Source organism: Pholcus phalangioides, unplaced genomic scaffold (genome assembly GCF_987345545.1).
Source record: "Pholcus phalangioides strain wild (caught in Gottingen) unplaced genomic scaffold, Ppha-v1.0 ptg000015l_1, whole genome shotgun sequence".
In the NCBI taxonomy this organism is placed as follows: domain Eukaryota; kingdom Metazoa; phylum Arthropoda; class Arachnida; order Araneae; family Pholcidae; genus Pholcus; species Pholcus phalangioides.
Genome location: NW_028301608.1, coordinates 28,494,676 through 28,515,246, shown reverse-complemented (window position 1 = coordinate 28,515,246; position 20,571 = coordinate 28,494,676). Strand labels below are relative to the sequence as shown.

Here is a 20,571-nt window from a genome sequence, read left to right as displayed (position 1 = left end):
AAACCAGTCACTTATTCCAGTTCTTATTTAGAAAATAGCAAACTAAATTTGTTCGAGAAAATACTCGAGGCCTCGAGTTACTTCAAATAATAGAAGATAATGTTAGAATTACTGTTATCTGAACGCAGAATAGTTTTCCTCAAGACAAATCCCAGTTTCAATAAGAACCCGAAGGACCGAGAGAAAAGGGAGATGTATATATATATATACACCTTTAGAAAATGAAACATTTGGCATTTTGAACAGAGTGAAAGTATCACTCGCCGCAGAAAAGCAAATAAGAAACGGTCTTCGAGACGAGTCATTTAAATGCATGGGATTGTAACGATTCCCCAGTGTATCACATTTCCTAAGAACTCAAAAAAAGGCAACGACGCCAGTAAAATGACAACCAGGAGAAAGGGGGAAAACAAAAGAATATTATACCACATGCACACAAATGAAGGGAAAGGGAGAAGATACTTACGCAAGACGCTCAAAATGACTTGAGACTTGAGTTTCCTGTCAAGAGCTTTGTGAAAAGCCTCGCAGCCGATCCTAGAGTTGTTATCTTCGATTTTTGGACGGATAGAAAAGTAGCTTGTTGTGACAAACTTCCCTAGCAGTTCTTTCGCTTCTGTGTGGACGGATTCTGGAAAAGCGATGAACTCACATTATATTCAATCCTACATAATACCATCTTCAAAACGTTAAATACCATCCACTAAAAGATATTGCTTTTCCTGGATTGTGCATTTATTTCTTATTGAAGTGTCCTTGTCAAGGTTAAAAGTAATATACATCGACGGAAACTAGTCAAACGCTGATTACAATATACAGTGCGCGTCAATAAAATTGTCAAAACACGGTGGTTCTTAATCGTCGGTGTTATATCCCCCCCCCCGGGTCTAAGAGTGTGGGTGCATTTTCGGGGTTGTGAGATGAAAAACAATTATAACGAGTTGACTGATTATTCAGGAAAATTGAAATGACGACAAAAATTAAATTTTTTAAATTTAAAAAAAAAAACATGAATCATACCGATACTTTGACACTTCATCTTTAGGGTTCCGCTTGCGTCTATATGTCATTCAAAATTTGCGTTGCAAAAGTTTACTTTTCTTTACTATATCACTTTACTTTACTTTGTGTGTGTGTGTGTCACAACTCATCAAATGAGAGGGAATATGGAACATAAAGTGCGTCAGCTACTTATTGGCACTGAAGAAAAGGGGTGCTGATATTGAAATGTGATAGTTTAATGTATCAAAAATTGTCATAAACATTAATTATGCACTGTTTGCGTAGCATTTTATGTATCATATATACTTTATCATGACACAGAACCTTGTGTGAGTGAAATTTTGAACTATTTTTGACTTACTAAAAGCACTCTAGGCCATGATAAGTGCACACCGCACATTTTTATGTCAATTGGTTCATTTGTTATTAAGTTTTAGAATGTGTCAAAAATACTTCTTTTTCTCATTCACCCATCCTGTACTTTCAACATAAAAAAAAATTACAACCTTTAGAAGAGGAAAAAATACTTTTTATTACAGTTCTTCCACAAAAGAAAATGTTTTGTCTTGAAATTCCTCAACATAAATTTTCAAATTTCAATTTTTTCTTCCTGATGCAGTTACGTACAAAATAGCTTCTACCTAGAATATTAGAGTCGAAATATAATCCGATCGTAATAAAAATGGGAATCTCAAGAGAAACTCAAGAAAAAAAATTGCATTTCTTTTCAAACCTTTCTTTTTTCCATCAGAGTAATAATGCCAAACAATCTTTCTTCATATATATATATATATTTATACCTATAAAGTTCTAATTCCAAAAGGAATTCCCATCCCTCTGGGGACTAATTCCGAAAAAAGCAGCGACGCGTGAATATCAAAATCATTAAATGAAAAGGAATATGAAACATGAAGTGTCAGATACTCTCAGACACTGAAGAAAAGCGAGAGAAGTTGGAAGTAAGATTTATATTCCTCGTATAGTCGGGAAGAGAGAAAGAAATACAAAAAAAAAGAGAAGAATCCGAATCCTCCTCATGTTGTAGAAAGAGAATTAGGAAAATAAAAAGAGAGAAAGAGAAAGAATGGAATTTTATCGGAATCCCTTAGAGGTCGACACTTACATCCCAATAATCCTCAGGTAATAAATGGGAATGTCTTCGAAGTCATTTTCGCAAATTCGTTCGGATGCTTTTAATATGGGGCGGGATATCTCTAAAGTGATACTCTTTTTTTTTACTGTTATTATTATTATTATTATGGTGGAGAAGAATTCGAATTCGGATATGTATGGGGATTTGAATCCGATACAAACGCGGGTTTTAAATTTAAGTATCCAGAGTGAGACTTGACTAAAAAAAAGAGAAAAACGTGGAGAAATCTGAATGTAATTTTGCGCTCAACTAGTCTCGATGTCTGTAAATAACTGGTTTTTTTTTTTGTAATTTTTCTGTAAGAAAAAAAGAAATATTTGAGAGGCCATTTTCTCTAGAATTCTTTATTTTTTTTTAGTGGTTTTTTTTTTTTTTTTTTTTGTATTCTGTGGAATTCGGAAGGCGACGTTCAGACAATTGCGTTGCCCGTGGTTACCAAAATCCGATACACACTCTCACTCTCTCTTGAGAGAGAGACTTTCGCAAGAAGCTCAAGGAGAAAGAGAGTTTCTCAAAGAGAGAGAGAGAGAGAGAAGGAGCTGAAACAACGAGTACGATTGTGAATGAATGGAAAGAATCGCTTTGTGTGGTGTGTTTTCTTTGTTAAAATGCTCAAAAACCGAGTTTTCTGAGATCGCAAACTGCTCGCCTGAAAGTTTTCGTGGAACTTCGTGGCCTTTGAAAGAAAAAAAAGTATATACATATACGAATCTCTGACAATGGATACTCGTGGATGGTTTTTACGGGATTCAGACTTTTAAAGTCAATTGGTTAATATTTTTGCGTTTTGATTTTCGGCAGCATTCAGAAAATTATGAGTGCAATTAAGAATGAAAGAAAGTTTCGGCATTTCTCAGATATTTCTTAATTTTGAAAAAAATTACCCATTTTGTCAGCTATATCTACGAAGATAACATGAATGTTATATTTATTGAATAATTACGAATACAATTTTTAAAATCACAAATTTTCTTATCCTGCGTTTTTTATGAAAAACATTTCCATTCATTGCTGATTTGTAAAGTGATTTGCTGTAGTAGGCTTCCATTTGACCCTTGTCGGTCCGGTGTATAGACATGGCAAATGCATGGATATGTATTTAGACATATACATGGGCAGTATTTGTCGTGCAGAAAAAAAACATACCAGGATACCAATATCTTTCTGAATTTTTCTCTTTTTTTTTGGTATTTTGAAAGTACATCTTTTAGTGTCATTTCAATGACATACGGCTATATAAGTACAATACTTTTTTATCTACTGAGAAACTGATATTTCTTGTCGGTGTCATTTTTTGAGAGCTGATGAATTTTCATGTGTATGTACAAAAATCGCAACAAATTGAAGGAATTCACAATAAAATTCATGGTAACAACTATTCAAGTTTTCTAAGCCATGCGTTTCTCAAAAAAGTAATGTTTTTTGATGCGATCAGCAATTGGTGGATATTAAGTGATAATTGGAGGAAGTTGCAATTGTTAGTATCCTGCTATTGCATGTTTCGACTATACCAATACCCTGTATTCGTCCCCAGTAGTTATGACCAACCTATTATGAAGTTATATGTCACAAAAGTATAATAGGTTTCCCGATAGTTTTCCACTTGAAGAGTCTGAATGAATAATTGCATTTCAGTAACAATTAATTTCTACACTCTCAAATGTTTCTACTATTTTTTCTCCATGTTACTCTACTATTTCGACCGTCGTTGTGCGCAACCGCCAATTTAATTTTTTTTTTCTGACCGAGCAATTAAACAGGGGTGAAAATTGTGAAACCGACACAAAAATAGCAAATGAAACACACCCACGCCAGAATTCGAACCAATATTTGAAGAACAAAAGATTGATGAAATGATACATGAAGTGACTCTTTAGTACTCTTTAGTCCCATATTGATAAAACGAATAAATTCCGCGAGATTGATTTTTCTGATTAAATGAATTACATGATAAGAAATAGTGAAAACCTTGTGTAGGACAAGCAGCGCATGGATTGTATATAATAAAATTAAAATCATTCTCTGACGGATTCACAAACTGGAATGAAGAGAGAAGGTCAAGTTATATTATCCTTTCGATGACTTATGGAATGTGGAATCCAACGAGAAAGGAAGAGGAAAGCCTTATGTCAACTCAACATGGTATAGAACGTCGGATGTGTAATTTCAACAAACTTGATCGCATTAGAAATACACAGGTATCCGTGCGAAAAGAAATGTAAAAGATGTTGGAAAGGTAAGAGGAGATGGTCAGGCCACATAGCAAGATTCAAAAACGGCAGATAAACAGCTGGTATCCTAGATATAGCCAACGAAAACAAGGTGGGAAGATCCAATTGTTGAGGGGTGATGTGGGAGTACATGTTACAGAAAGCTACGGCAAAGAGTGTTGGAAGCTTTGCTACCTGCATGGGTTAATCTGGTTCGGTGACTCCCAAAGTGAGGCTCACGCCCCACAAAAGAGCAATATCATTTTCAGGGGGGGGGGGAGGATTTGAGTTTTTCTATGACTTAGAATTTGTCATAGAAGAACTCAAATCGCCAAAACGAAACTCCCTTCATTTTTTATGTCTGTTCGAATTTTTAATTTAAAAAAAAATATATATGAGTTCCTTTTATTTTTCTGTTTTACTGGAGGAGGTGCGACTAAGAGTCCTTAATGTTATATGTTCCCATAGAAAATTTGTGCAGTGAGAGATCAAGTCCTCTAAATGAAGGCCACGAACTCCTTTACAAAATAATATTCTGTATATAGCAATGCGCAAACAGTGAGTTAAGAATTGAGAGTAAAGAATTAACGGGCTGTTATATATATAGCCCGTGGTCTGATATTTATTTTCTGATGCATCGCCCGCAGCTGTGTGGTGGGCGTCTTCAGAGGTGAGTTGTTGTTGTCGAAACTCGATAGTACCAGATTCCCCTTTGAAGATGCCACCACAGCTGCGGCAAAAAGTTTAAAAGAAATGACAGATCGTGACCTAACAGACCGATAAGTCCTTATTCTCAATTACATGCAATTACAATGAATTAATTTTGTTCTCATCCAAGGACAAACTGAGGTCTCCCCCAGGACCCCTGATTAAGAATCGCTGCTTTTGACTAAGTAAAAGTAAACAGAAATGTAAGAGGGTGGGCCATGACTCCGCACTTTAAAATTTAAGGACGCAAATCATAAAATAATGGTTCCCATATTTACAGATAACCAATTCAATCGATCAACAGCGCACTACCCGGCAGTCACCAGCTAGCAGGGTTCGTCAGTTCAGACCTCGACGATAATCATTTTATTTTGTTATGTTTTTTTTTTAACTTTCGTTCTACAATATATTTCATATTGCAAGTTTTTGTTTTTTCTTTTTTGATAATCTTTAAAGAAACGATTTATTTTTTTTTTTATAATCTTTTTACGAGTCTTTAAATCACTCTATAACAATATATACTACGGGCCAATAGATTGAGATTATTTTCTTGTGTGGTTGATCGCGAATCATATGTTCGATTACAAATGTTTCTCGTACTTACCCGGTGACACCTCGGTGTTGTTGACGTACCACTTGATACGTGCAGCTGGTCGACTTCCCAGGGTTTGACATTTTAAGCGTACTGGAGTATTCTGTTTGACTTCGATTATAGCAGCACCACTTTCGTCGCTGTCGTTAATAGATATGTGAGTTGGAGCAACTGAAACACGAAAAAAAAAATTTCTAAATATTTATAAGCACAGTATATCAATATCAACATCCTATTTTTATTCAGCTGTGCTGTGCATAATTTTTCATTCTAATATGTGGGCTTAGATGCACATCTTCCTACAAATTTGACCACTATAAAGTACATTTTATAAAGAGCGCATAATCAATGCATTTGTTTTTAAGAAATTAGATTTATATGCCTTCGGAAATATTAATAGCGTAAGAGAAATGCATTATGACTTTGACTGCTCAGACGGTACTTCAAAATACTACTTTTTTTATCGTAACATCCTTTACATGCGTTGTTGGTATTTTGACGTATGAAGGTTGTATAACAACACACTGTTTTACGATTACCGGATGTGGTACAACGAGTTTTTCAAATATGAAATTTAATAAAATTTACTTGGATGTTTAGCCACTGTGAAAGTGTTACCTCTATTTCCCGTTTGGTGTGATACAGTAAAACATTATTTCTTACAAAATGTTCCTTAACAAAATTATAACTTATCGTACATCGAAGTGTTGTACGATGAGACTTGAGCAGCTCATACCCCCTTCATCACCGCTGTACCAATTACATGTAGCACTGCATCGAAACCATGGTTGGTAAAAGGGAATAGAAATTATCACTATTTTTGAGTCATCTCATACCATCTCTAAGATAAAAATTTTATAAAAGAAATGTGACTAAGAATACATCTTTACCCCGGGGAAGTTACCAGACAACTCCGCAGGAACTAAAGGATAACATATATTGATAATAATTAATGCTAACTAATATTATGTGACAATATAATGCTATATGAATGGACGATGAGTTACGATATGATTAGTGAGATTCTGAAAATGCAATGCCACATGATTTTAATCATATGACAATTAATCTTTATACAAATGTATACAGCAAATTATAGTTTTAATGCATATGTATTATTCAAACTATTTCAATTGATATTTTATATTTTTTGTTGCAAGAGCGCAAGTGCTGATGAAAATTCGAAGTACAAGGTATGTCAATTCGCTGGGTACTAATTAATTTCAAAAAAATACCTCTCTTTTGTTTTTAGGCTTTAATTATATCTACAATGACCCACCAAATATTTACACGACATTGTTTTTTATAATGTGATAGTGAAAGGATTAAATGAGTAAATAAAAAAATATATATTTCAAACCCTTTTCCCTGTACAGAAATAAGAAGAAAACTATATTTTTTCCAAGTTGTATGCGGATACTGCATTTATAATAAGTAAATTAAATCTATAATGTTATCCAGTCCAGCTTCATGTGATAAGTTGCCTAATGTTACCTTAAGTCATACTCTTCTATTATGCTGGGTTTTGTTTTGTGCTACATATTTACAAAACAAATCGATTTTTAGAAAATTTGGGGATGCAAAAATTTTACTCTATGAATCTCTGATTAATGCATGGTTAATGTTATTTTAATTTATGGATATAAACAGAGAAAAAGTAACGCTTGATATGCATGTGATGAGACGTGCATTTTTAAATCTAAAAAGAAAGTGTTACGAAACCTTCTCTTTGAATGAGTTTTCCCCATCTAATATGATAGTAATTAATTTTTCACATGCTTCATAATATCTAGAGTATTAATAATGATCTATAAGAAATATTATGTTACAGTTTATAGTTACGTAATTAACCCTATTTATCGGGGTGTAAATATAATATATAATAGAGTTATATAAGAAACAGTAAAACAAAAATTGTATAATGTATTGAGCTGCTGTTAATAAATACTACTAGATAGATAATGGATGATATAAAATATTGAAACTAATTATTATAATTAACATAAGCACTCACAGTTTATTCTAGATGACTCAAAGGTTATTCATGCCGTGAATTAAATATAGGCGAACGAATTTTTGACGAAGCCTGTCTTTGTTTTTCTCAAACTACTAATGAATCCTATAAGTTCTGCCCAATATAATACTGTACAAATAATATAATAGAAATAAAATTATATATATGTTTGGAAGATTTATATTTTGACTCTTGTTGTTATCCATCGAAGAAAAATTGCGTTCGAATTAATGTAAATTCAAATTATTCATTTTAAAATCTTGTCATCTTTTTTATCGAAGAGAATGGCTAAGCTTACAATCGAGAAACATTCTTATTAAACGTTTGTTAAGATTTCAAAATAAGTCTTTGTAATGGATAGAAAGCGTGTTTTACTTTAGAATCTCTCGAGAACCTTCCGCGATTTATTTTTATTACACAGACAGCGAGATAGACGCTCATACAATTGGCTTAAATTGTATGAAAATCGAACTAAGACTATTGTGTACTGAGCCTACTTTGCATACAATTCCAATTTCGAATAAACCTTCTCTCTCTTCGATTTTCTTTTCTTATTTACTCCACGCGAAATCTCGTTCATTTTCCAAGTGTACACTTATGCACTTCAAGAGAAAAAAGGTTTAGTTTTATATTTATTTCTCCGAGAGGGTGATAAATTACACGACTTGTCTTCGTTGAATACATTAAAATCCCAGAATCCGCTTTTGCGATTCCAGAATAGCCAAAAAAAGAAGGGGAAAGAAAAGCTTCGGCGTTTTGTACATGATTGACTTTCTTGATTCAACTACAATGACGGTGTGAAAACCCTTTTCCCAATGCATAATTCATAACGAATTTCCCAAAAAACTGAGAAGAGTCGCTCTTTCTTTATCCTACGGCTCCTCGATCTATTTTGTGGACCGTAGAATCTAGACCCCCAGCTTGAAAGAAACGCTTTTAAAATGACGCGCGTACTCAGTTTGTATTCATGTACACATGTGCCGAGAGCTTCAAACGAAAGATCGATGTTTCGCGTGCGAACACGCATTTGGCAAATATCCCGAGCTCTTACATTCTCTCTGATGGTAGAATCGAGCTTAGAAATCAGTTCTAGATTTCGTAAAGGAACAATTTTCCGCCATACTTTCATTTCCGCGAAAGAATAGCCACCAATACTAACCATATATATATATTTTTTTCCATCAAAGATGGTTGTGAAATCGGTTTTATTTTCTGAAAGAAAAGCGTTCCCATTTTTCTTTTTAATGATCAGAATTTTTTTTTTCTTCTGAAATCAAATATTAATGACATCGTGACTTGAGTTTTTACAGACGTCGTCGTCCTTGTTTCAGAAAAATTCTCTCTCTATGCCTTTCACGTATCACACAATTTTTGCTGTTTTTGACGGTCACCGATAATTAACTTTAAACTGATGGAAGAAAAATGAGGAGAGAATAGTAGTTTTTGAGATTTTTTTTTGGAATGCAAGGATGGTACATTCAGGTGTGAATTTTCTTCTGTAAAGAAAATATGCTTTGAATGGATGTTGTTTCTACGATATAGTTGGCTTGATTTCAAATGTTGATAAAAGGTATGATGAAGTTGTTATGCATGTTTAATGGGTTCAGTAAGGAACCGTCAACTATGACTGACTGAAATAAAGTTTGATGACGATTCCCTATCAATTTATCAATCAGGACTTTCATTTTTTCTTGTATGATATAGGTAGAGATGGCAATAAGTATGATATAGGTATAGACAGATTTCTTAGTATATGCCATGACTGTAGATCTTAAAGAAATTGCCCCTCACACATTTCTTTGCGTTGTAAATCTCTAATCGACTGGCATGAGAAGCATCCCCATAAATTTCCCAAAGACGTCTCTCACTGAACAAGCTATCTCAAATGTTCAAAAAATTTTCATAGATCCACTGCTTTAATTTATAAATTCGTCCCATAAGAATTGCTTTCATCCGCATTATTACTAGGACTCGAATTTTTACGAACCAAAGGTAAACGTCATTGCTGATCGATTAAAAATGCAAAATTCTGTGTTGTTATTTTTTTTAATTCTGCAACTTATTTAAATCAGCAACGGCGTTTCATCTTTAGGTCATAAATACTTGAATCCAAATTATTACTATTCACAACAATTTTAAATATCAAAAAATCCAGTCAACCTTATTCATTTCGTGTAAAAAAAAACCAAAATGAACTTTCGAAAAACGCATGTTCACAATCTAGAGCAGTGTTACCCAAATTGTGATCTGCGCACCCCTGTTAGTCCGTGGGTACTACGTGAAGGAATCCGCGATATCATTTTCATTCCCTACCATTGCATAAATTACACATTCAGTGGTGTTAAATCATAGTTTATTACATGAATTTTTTATGATATGCAAATTGCACAAAACAGTACATTTTGGATGTTATTTAAGGTTCTGCGGAGAATTAAACTTTTTTATATAGGATCCGTGATGCAATTGGATTTCACCAAAGGGAGTCTCGGTCATCAAAAAAGTTGGAAAACACTGATGTAGAGGAAAGTTCTTGTACAGACGATAGAATAATTCATATTATCTTAAGTTTTTCTTCGTCAAACAGAAAATACGAAAAAAAAGAAAACACATATTCACAACGCAAACAAAAACCACCAACAATAATGAACTTTTCTGGATTCTTCACGTAAGATATATAATGGTAAACCCATGAAGAATGTACATTTGTCTCTCCTTAATATCTAAATTAGAAAATAAGGAGCTATATCTTCTATTAGAGATAAATAATTATAGAATACATTATTTTGTACAAATACAAAATCGGAAGTCACAATAGCCTTATTGGGCAAGAAAGTGACTTTATTTTTTAAAAGGCAAAACGCCTTTTTTTACAAACGTTTTTTTTAAACGTCATTTTAAACGTTTTTTTAAAAAATATATAATCAACAAAATCACTGCAAACAAAAAATGTTCTCAGAAGTTTCAATGATTTTAAGGTATATTGGGGGTGCACATTTTATAACTAGTGCTAGTTTTGCCGAATTGGCTCTAGTTTTTGTGATAATGCATATTCTCAACATTTCAATGTAGTCTGCAGCCATTAATTTTTCATTTATCTTTCTTTTTATTCAATATATTATCACATTTATATATTATGATCACACCTCAGTACTCTTTATTTATTGATATTAAGTTTATTATTGATTCATATTTCTCACAATTTCAATGCAATTTGTGTGCTGCTTCTCAAAAATTGGAGCCAATTGACAAAACCAATGTCAGATTCGGAATCTCAGTGCCCTAAAATCACCCTAATATCACTGAAAAACCTTCAGGAATAAAATCGGTATTGAGCAGTGTTATTAACGTTGCAATGATAGATCGCTTATTCACTCAGTAAGAAATTTCAGAATAATGAAAATTTAATTTTTTACACCTTCGGGGGAGGGGGAACCGTTTTAAATTTTGTAAAATGTTCAAATACTGTGTACGAAATACGATATAAATATACGTAGTGTCTTTTTGTTTTGGTTCAAAATTGCATATGAAATGATTGTATTGTTATACAAATTTTGGCTTTCCCTTTTAAGAGTTTAAAAATTGAATTTCGCCAAGTTATGTTGAAACATGTTACGCGCTGCGACTATTATTATGAATATGGAGGAAAATTCGATAGTTGGTAGGTACCATTTTCTATTATTATAACCAACAGACCTCATTAAAATGTTGATAAATCTCGGGGCGATTCCAACTCAGTCAGTTACTTATCGAAGTCGAAATAGAACCCACAGACAAGCAGTTTAGAAATTTCGTAAATTACAGTTTACAGTTAATGCTATGGCAATAGCAGACGGCGAACTAAGTTTAATGGATGAGGAAGAGGAAGGACCGGATAAGGATTCACTAACACCCCATCCCAGAAACCCTATGTGTGTGTGTGTGTGTGTGTGTATGCTTTCGATTGCGTGCTCTCTGCCGTGAATAATGCCCGCAATAGGTTCCGGCCAGTGTCTAATGTCAACAACACGACAGTTGATACATGATTCCATTGCTTTTCGAACCGGAGCCGCTTCCTCCTACTTCTATATCATAACGGACCATTATTGGAAGCCAATCAATTTATCACTGGTTTATCACGGAAGCACCCTACTACCACCCCGATGGGGCGGTCGCAAATTGCGAGTCAGTTTGAATTCCGTGCTTTTTAATTACCTTCCATAGGCTCATTTTCTCCCCCCCCCCTCCTGAGCTTCTAAAATCGAAGTGAGCATTGATTTCTTTGCAGTGACATCACTTTAATTTGAAATAAATTTGTCTTATCATTATTTGATTTCAAGGACATGAAACGTAATTAGCGTTCCGTTAAAATACAGTCAGTGCAGTTACAGTTTCGTTAAAATACAGTCAGTGCAGTTACAGTTTCGTTAAAATACAGTCAGTGCAGTTACAGTTTCGTTAAAATACAGTCAGTGCAGTTACAGTTTCGTTAAAATACAGTCAGTGCAGTTACAGTTTCGTTAAAATACAGTCAGTGCAGTTACAGTTTCGTTAAAGTACAGTCAGTGCAGTTACATTTTCGTTAAAATACAGTCAGTGCAGTTACAGTTTCGTTAAAGTACAGTCAGTGCAGTTACAGTTTCGTTAAAATACAGTAACCACATGGAAGTTTACACTGAATTCTGTCGTTATAACCAAGGTGTCGTTACAATTGAGGATGAAGTCTTTAAGACATTTTTTTAACTAAAAAAGTATAATCCTATGCAATCGAATGTTTTTGTATGAACTATGATTAGGTTAAGCATTTCCCTTCAAAAATGATTTGAATTCACGCATTTATCATCAAAAATGATTTGAATTGTACTATATTTACTTCAAAATATAGAAGGCAACACCAGCTAGAAGACGAAATAAGCACAGTTCTGACAGCACACAAATACGATAGGACCACACACATATACTTAGAACACAAATTCTTGCAAGTACATATTGGTTAGAAATTCCTTAAAGGAATATCTGCGAGTTGCATGTACGGTCAAGTAATAGTATTCGTAGTATGGTAATTAGGGGTGACCATATTTGATCGAGAAAAATACCGGATATCGGTATAATATATTCGGGGCATCGCCAGTTCTAATCAAAACTTTTGCCAAATGACGACGAAATTGCCAACTATTGTATATAAATAACATTTGGTGAGAAATGCGGTGCTGAATCAAGTCTGGAATAACTTTGTTTGAAAGTTGTATGAAAAATGTATTTGATGAAAAAAATGAATTCAAAAAAAAAATTCAGATTAGTATTCATATTCATTGGATATAAAATAATTCATAAATTTCAGTATTTCAATATGTATAAGGAATCCCTTGATTCTTTGGGCCTAAACTTTGGAAAAGAAAGTTAAAAAAAAAAGATATATCTATAATACTATCCGTGTATGATAAGCCAATACAATAATTGTAATGAGCCTTGCGTATATTGTCGATGAAATGATTATAATGGAGAACAATTATCAGTCGGAACACCAACTTTTTGACGTTATAGCTGAGTCGTCGTCACATCCGAGTTTGTCCGTAGCCGTCCCAATTTAGATCAACGATATAGTATTTGTGCCATGTCCCAACAGAATTTTCGTACCAACTGATAACCGCTTAATACGTTTCCGCCAAGCATCGTCATTTGAAGGCAGTGAGGATACGGCTTTATATAATACTTAGCCTTAATGGTAGATGTTGTATATTTTAGCACGTGTAGATGACAATCTTACACAAAGATTTCCATCGAAAAAATTCCCGAGAAGCCGTTTCTGGTTTAGAGATGGAATCTTGAAGTGTGTGCATTTTATTATCTTGTGGGCACTTTTATTTTCCCCCTTATATCATCGACCTTTATTGTTTGTTTCAGGCAATTCTTTTGTGATTGATTATTTAGATTACAGTTTAATGTGAATAATGATTGACACAATTCAATTTCTTTTCACTTCAATTTGTTTTTTTTTCAAACATGCCATCATATTTTGCCGTCCTCAGTGGAGGTCACTTGCCATCCTTCCTGTCATTGCATTAAAAAAAATCGCTTGGAATGTTCTTAATTGGTGCAATTTCAACAAAATAGCCCAGTATCGAAACGGCATTCAAAGCTCATCAAGGTGCAGGCGTTAACGGGTTAAGGCACCCGACGAGGAAAGCAATAGAGCTCTATTCTATTGCAAATATTCCAAGTTTTAAAATTTGATACACTCCCCTCGCAACATCATTGCACTTGCTGTAGGAAGCACGTGCACAAGTACAGACTTTAACGGCGTCCAATAAATATCGTGGCCGCATTTCACCCGAATAGCCTAATTCATCCGAAAAGCCAGAAGTTTATTGGGCAGCGGAATATTGATTAGGCAGGCCTGTTCTGAATCAGGTTGACCGCTGAGTAATTGGAGGATAGATTTTGGAATATTGGATTTAATCACATTGACGCAATCCCTAGAGAAGTTCGGCAAGCATTCGCTATGAACGTGAAAGTTTATTCATTCGATGCTTTGCTTGACAAACTCAGAATTCGAGAGAATTTGAAAACGTGTTACGAAATATTGTTGGTTGGATTTAAAATGAACAGAACACGTTAAACATGTGGATCTAGATCATTAGTCAGATAATTGATAAATCTGAGATCAAAAATTGATACCATGACTCAGAAACGGAGCATAATTTCCAGGTAGCAAATATTGATTTTAAATTTTTAGATGAATGGATACAATGGTAATGAGATATTCATTCACCGTCAATCAAGTGCCTCGTCAAGGGAGACACCAGTATTGGATAGTTTGTAGCAATTCTAGGATGTAGTGTCGAATGAAAACATTTCTTACAGGGATGTGGATGCACGGAGTTGCTTATACTTTTCGTTGTCGTAAATTCTTTTCTTTTTTTAAATAAGATAATTTTATTTATTCAGTTAACCCACACACCTAAAATATTTTGGGGTTAAGTTGAGCTTCTAAAAATAATAATTGTTATATTTTTATCGGTGAAAATAATGATAGAAAAAATAAATAAATAAAACGGGTGGGAGGAAGAATCCGCGTAGACTTGGCGCTTAGCTTCCAGCACGCAAGGCATTTCATTGGCGAACTGTAGATTCTAACGGCATATTTGTAGTTGGAAAAAAATATGCAAATAACGTGTAGAACCCAGATGCATCATTCAAGTTGAAAGTCGTTGTATAGTTATTAAAATAAAAAATAACATACTATATTGACACCCTGCGTGTGCTTGAATATAAATTACAAAGTTGTTGCCTTGTCTCTCCTGATGCTAACAAAAAATATTCTTTTCTAAATGCACTATGAACTGAGATATTTGAATTCAGAGAACAGGAAAAGGTTGGAATAAAACAGGATATATATATAAGTGGGACTAAAACGCGTTTTAACTCCCAGATCTCAGTGAATGCTACACTTAGAAACGTGGAATTTGTAGATTAATTATTTTTTCATTACGAAAGGCAGTGCAACGACATTTTCATTGAATTATTAAGCAAAGATTTCCCGTATGATTAAAGTTTATTTATTTATTTTAATAACTGTGCAACCCCTTGCAACATGAATGACATATATGAGAGTTCTACACGTCATTCAGATATTTATTTTTTTCTAATTGGGAATATTCCTCTGGGATAAATGGTTCGCCAATAAAATGTGGTGCGTGCTGGTAGCTATGCATCCGGTAAATAATATAGATAAATATAGTGACAACAAAATAAATTAATGGATTTAAAAGAATTGGCATATGACGACGTATGCAAGATGCATTATAATATCGAACAGATAATTTTAACAGGTTTCAAATGAACCAAATGTAAACCAAAATAAATATTACTATGTCAATATAAAAAATAAATTAATAATATATATAATTTACCTCCCTAATATATAAACAGGTTCAAAATCAAATATACTTAAAATCCTGCCGCAACGATTGATTCGAGCTAGTGTGTATATGTAGTATCTTAAGTGTGTAGATCTTAATATAAAAAAGAAAAAATTCTAATCAAAATTATTCTTTACCAAGAATGTGCAAGTGATTCAGACCAGTGAGAGCTGTGGGCTTGGTCTTTGTGAAGAATATATTGATTTCAATAAAGGCTGGGGTTTCTCTGCCTCGTGCTATAAAATATTATGAGTACTTAGGCAGCCAAAATATCACCGGTCCCTGAAGCTACTGATTTCTACAATCTTAAAGGTAACATATTTTCAAAATCCGCAAAATGGATGAAATTAGTGAAATTTTCAGGCTAATAACTTTATTAGCATTCTAATTGGGTTTCTCCGCAGTGTTCCACGGCTTTTCAAGTTGCCGTCAGATCGGTCAAGATTTTTATGGGAAATTTTGTCTTTATAAGTTATAAAGACAGTGATTCGCACAGCGATATATCATACAATTTTTTCTAGGCACCTGTACCGTGTGAAAGCAAAAATAATTAAGAGAATTCCTGCTCTAATAATCTTCATTCGCATGATTGAGATCTTTCCACAAAAAGGCAATGCACCTGTAATTTTTCTTTATCTCACCCGTCTGTTTTTAAACGCCTCATTTGCTGTTAAAATTGTTGGAAATCCCAACTGCGAATCAAGCTTAATGTAAACGGAAAGAAAATATACTTATATTTTAATAGTTTCTTCGTGTTTAAAATATATCATTTAACTCGTTTCAAATGAGAAAGAGCATTTGAAAAGAGAACTCAGTTCAAAGCGATTTCTCTTTCACTTTTATTCGCTATGTTCCACCATGGAATTTTGAAAAATCCTCATAGACCTCCTTTAAGAGACACGGGGGGGGGTAGGAAGACTATGCATTACCCCCTCCCTCTCTCAAAATGATCAAATATTAACATAAATATATATATTCGATAAAAATCCTTTAAATGCTGTTTCAATCGAGTTTTTTGAATTTAAAATGCCTTCTGACAGAAGTTTTGAAACTCAATGTTCACACAATATTAGTGAGTTTTATCTATTCTGATATAATTTTTTAAATCAAACATGAATTTTTATTAACTCTGAAATTTATTTTCATCAAATATTGTCAAGGAGCAAATGAAACGTTGAATAGATTATTTTATTAAGTCTAAGTACTACTAGCGTTAGAGGTAAACTGAGTGCTTTCGCCGTTTGACAGAAGTATGCGCAATTAGGTGCATGAATTTATTTAATACATGATTGGAACAGGAAGTTTATACATGCAAATCAGTTGGAGAATAGTAGAGTTAGAAGAGTAGTAGTATAACAGTAGAGTTACAATAGAGTTAAAAGTCTAGGAACGTTTTTGGAACCAAAACAGGAAATGAAACAAGGCAAATGAGAACTGGTTCAAAACTTAATGCAAAATGTCTATCAGTCTGGATAAGGCTTGGCTCGAACCCACGACCACCAACAAAAGTCTTGGGGACCCCCCCCCCCCCCCCCATGTTCAAAACCACTGGTCTAAAGAGAACGATGTTACAAACGAGCTTAAACATTTCGCCTCTGGAATCTTACCCATACTCCATGTCGAGTTTCAAACGGATGGCTCAGCTTCATACGCCTGCTCTCAGTGTCTATTCTTCCTACTCTACCCAACAGAAGTACGGGTTTTCGTTCTACTATAGAGAATAAGCAACTCATCAGAGCAGCGGTTCTCGCTAATTGTCTCTACATCAACATAAGAGAAGATATATTACTCGACAATTACAGTAAGCCGGTATCTGCGACACTCGCTATGCAGACCCATACATTTTGTGTGTAAGTGAATGTATGCGAAGCACATGTATGTACCGAATGAGGCATGTCGTAAACATGGGAACATGAATAAGAGCCAACACAACAACGAAACACCAGACATTCATGCACCTACGCATCAGAAACCTACTATTTGGTTGGTATTAATTTATGCAAACACGTCGCCTAGAACATTGCAGAAGTCAAAAATTTCGGATAAAAAGGGTATTCGTTTTCATAATTTGAATACAAATTAAATGCATTTATGTATATTGATATTCATCTTCTCAGATTATTTTCTTACAATGCTGTAAACACAAATCATGATGCGAATAATAATGATAATCAGTTTTTGCAAAGTTATTCATTATTCAGTAGAAACATTCGAAATCGAAGAAAAAAAACGTATTCATCTATATTTCCACTTTTTTTAATGTATTATCTCACAGCTTCAAGTTATAAAAAGTTATTAAAGTTAAGTTTAATCTCTTATTCATGAAATATATTATTTTCTAGCAAATTTGTTTACGATCTCGATTCTACTGAAATGGAAACATGGCAGAAATGAATATACAGGATGCACCTTGAATTTCTGTACACATTTTAAATATAAATAACAATTCAACCAATCGACATGAAAAGGTGCAGTTTCCACCAAAATGCTTTCATGGCTTAGAGATTTTTTTCTTGATAAATTAAAAGAAAAGTCAAATTTTACTCACAGGTGGTGCTGTAAACTGAAAAGCTTGACAAAACAAAAAATGCAACACAGAGTGCATAATTAATGTTTCGGCAATTTGCGTTACACAGAGAACCATCACATCTCACTATAAGCGCCCGTTTAGCTTGAGCTACATGTAAACAGGTGAAAGGGTGTTCATGTTGAAATATGGAAGTTTTTTAATGGAAATCGTGTCATACATTAATTATATACTGTTTGTGTTGCATTTCATGTGTTATGTCGAGTTTTTTTTTTTTTTGGTAAACATCCGTGAGTGAAATCGGAAAATTTTTCTAATTCACGAAAAAACAAAAAAACTCTAGGCCATGAATGTTAGTTTAGAGCGAACCACACCTTTTAAACTTAGTATCAATTGGTTGATTTGTTATTGTTTTCCTAATTTTTTTGTAGGACTTCACTTTCAAATTACGAAAAGCAATTAAGTTTACATCTTATATTTTTAAAACACGTAAGTTTAATATCTTTATGATATTCTCAATCTCGATTCCACTGAAACGAAACATTTTAGAAATGAATATATAATACAGTGAAACCTCGTTATAATGATACTCGTTATAACAATAAGTCCCTCCTCAACGATATTTTTTCAAATATTGTTTGGAAAATTGCCGATAGTCTAATCCCAAACTATTCTCGATACAACGATGTATGTTCCTCTGCTACGATTAATCCCTCTATAACAATATATTTTTAAGATATTTCGAAACCGCTATATATAATGATATTTTTTATATTTCACTTAAAATCCCTTTCAAGTTATGTTTAAACTCTTCACCAGTGTTTCTTCCGATTGTCTAATAACATCGGTATTTCAGACAATCTACTCTTATTAAAGTGTCAATGAAATGTCCCTGAAGCTACTTTCTGTGTGTCGCAATGAAATATTGTACAGGAAACTACTTTACAGGGTAAAACAACTAATTCAATTTTATTCATCAAGAAATCAATGAGAAATTTTTTTTGCTGCGAATAAATGTTTTAAATGCATTTTATCTTGTTACTAAAAAATTAAGATAGCATAATGATAATGCTACCTATCGATACAACGATAATCCTTCTACAATGACATATTCTCCATGTTTCGCAAAGTATCGTCATATCGAGGTCTCACTGTATATTCTAAGGGCAGTATAAATTCTTAATTTAGAGCATAGGACTAAATCCTTCAGTACAACAAATTCCAACGCGATAAATATTTATAGATTTGAGACTTTAATGGCTCCGGTAACGTAAAAAATATTAAAAAATTGGATTCAAATTTCTGATCGTTAAAGCACGAGAGGAAATTATTTCGGTTTAGAGCGCGTCTGAGGAGCATAGTTGAGCAATATTGCGCTTCATAAAGACGCGCTATTTTCTAAAGTAGGTGTTAAGTCTCGGAGAGAGCGCACTTTTAGGAGCCCATTAAGTGAGAAATTGGATTAAGTGGTCGAGAAGAAACAAAGCTTTAAAATCGGCGCCCACGACCCCATTGAGAGTCTATTACTGTGAAATATTCATCTATTACATAATTCCAGCTCCGGGGTTTAATAGCACTTTCGTATCTGATCCCTGGAAACAAGAATCCTTCTAAGACAACAGTAAAAAAAAATACTGGTGGCATTTAAATTTATTAACGAAGCGGGGCTCGAGAGAGTCGAAAGTATTTCGCGATTTGGTGGAAAAGATTCTGAGTCACAAGTAAGAAGTAAATACTGGACCGCAAAAATAACTGTTCATTGAATCTATATGTGTGTGCGTGTGTGTGTATGTTCTCTATACAAATCTACAATTTTAGATCGATCGTCGCCAAATTTTGCATATATACCAAATGGGACCCGACTTGAACGATAGGCTCTTTTAAAATTTCGTCAGAGCAGGGGGAAATGCCCCAAATTGGCGAGAAACTGTCGGGCAACAATGGTTTTGGACCTCAACAATTACTTTCGGAACGTTTACTTTGGTTACCGTGGTTCCCTAGCATTGCGTTTCAGACGCGTATAAGCTTTTACAATGGTTTGTCACTTCTTTAACGCTGCCAGTGTGTGTGTATGTATAATAGTTTATGCCTTTATAATGGTTTGCCACTTTTTTCAATACTCCCAGTAATGAGGCTCTTTGAATAGACGTCATAATCATAATCGCTTTGAGGGTCACGAAAAGGGTGTGATCCTCATAGAAATCAGTGTTAAAATTGCCGATTTTAATGTAAAAATGCGGGAATTTTGTGAGGTTTTTGTCACATCAATAATTTTAAAAAGTGTATTGAATTCCCGATTTTTGAGATATTGAGTTCGCTTAGAGATATACGAAGCCCAGGAGATTAAATATGAAGTAATTAGCCCCGGACCTACTTTTGCGTTGGATATCCATGCAATAACACATTGATTTCACCTTTTTATTTATATCTTCTTAAGCATGGATATTAATGTCTTCTTATTGTCATT

General features: G+C 33.9%; 1 protein-coding gene across 1 annotated transcript in view; it reads right to left on the bottom strand.

Annotated features, from left to right (window-relative positions):
• Window positions 1–20,571, bottom strand: part of LOC149075771 (nephrin-like) — a 219,275-nt gene that overhangs the window by 88,068 nt on the left and 110,636 nt on the right. The window contains exons 5-6 of the mRNA XM_089243281.1: window positions 5,678–5,836; window positions 467–631 (exon numbers count right to left, since the gene is read on the bottom strand). Of these exons, the coding sequence (XP_089099407.1) occupies window positions 467–631; window positions 5,678–5,836 (324 nt within the window). The remainder of the gene's footprint in view (window positions 1–466; window positions 632–5,677; window positions 5,837–20,571) is intronic.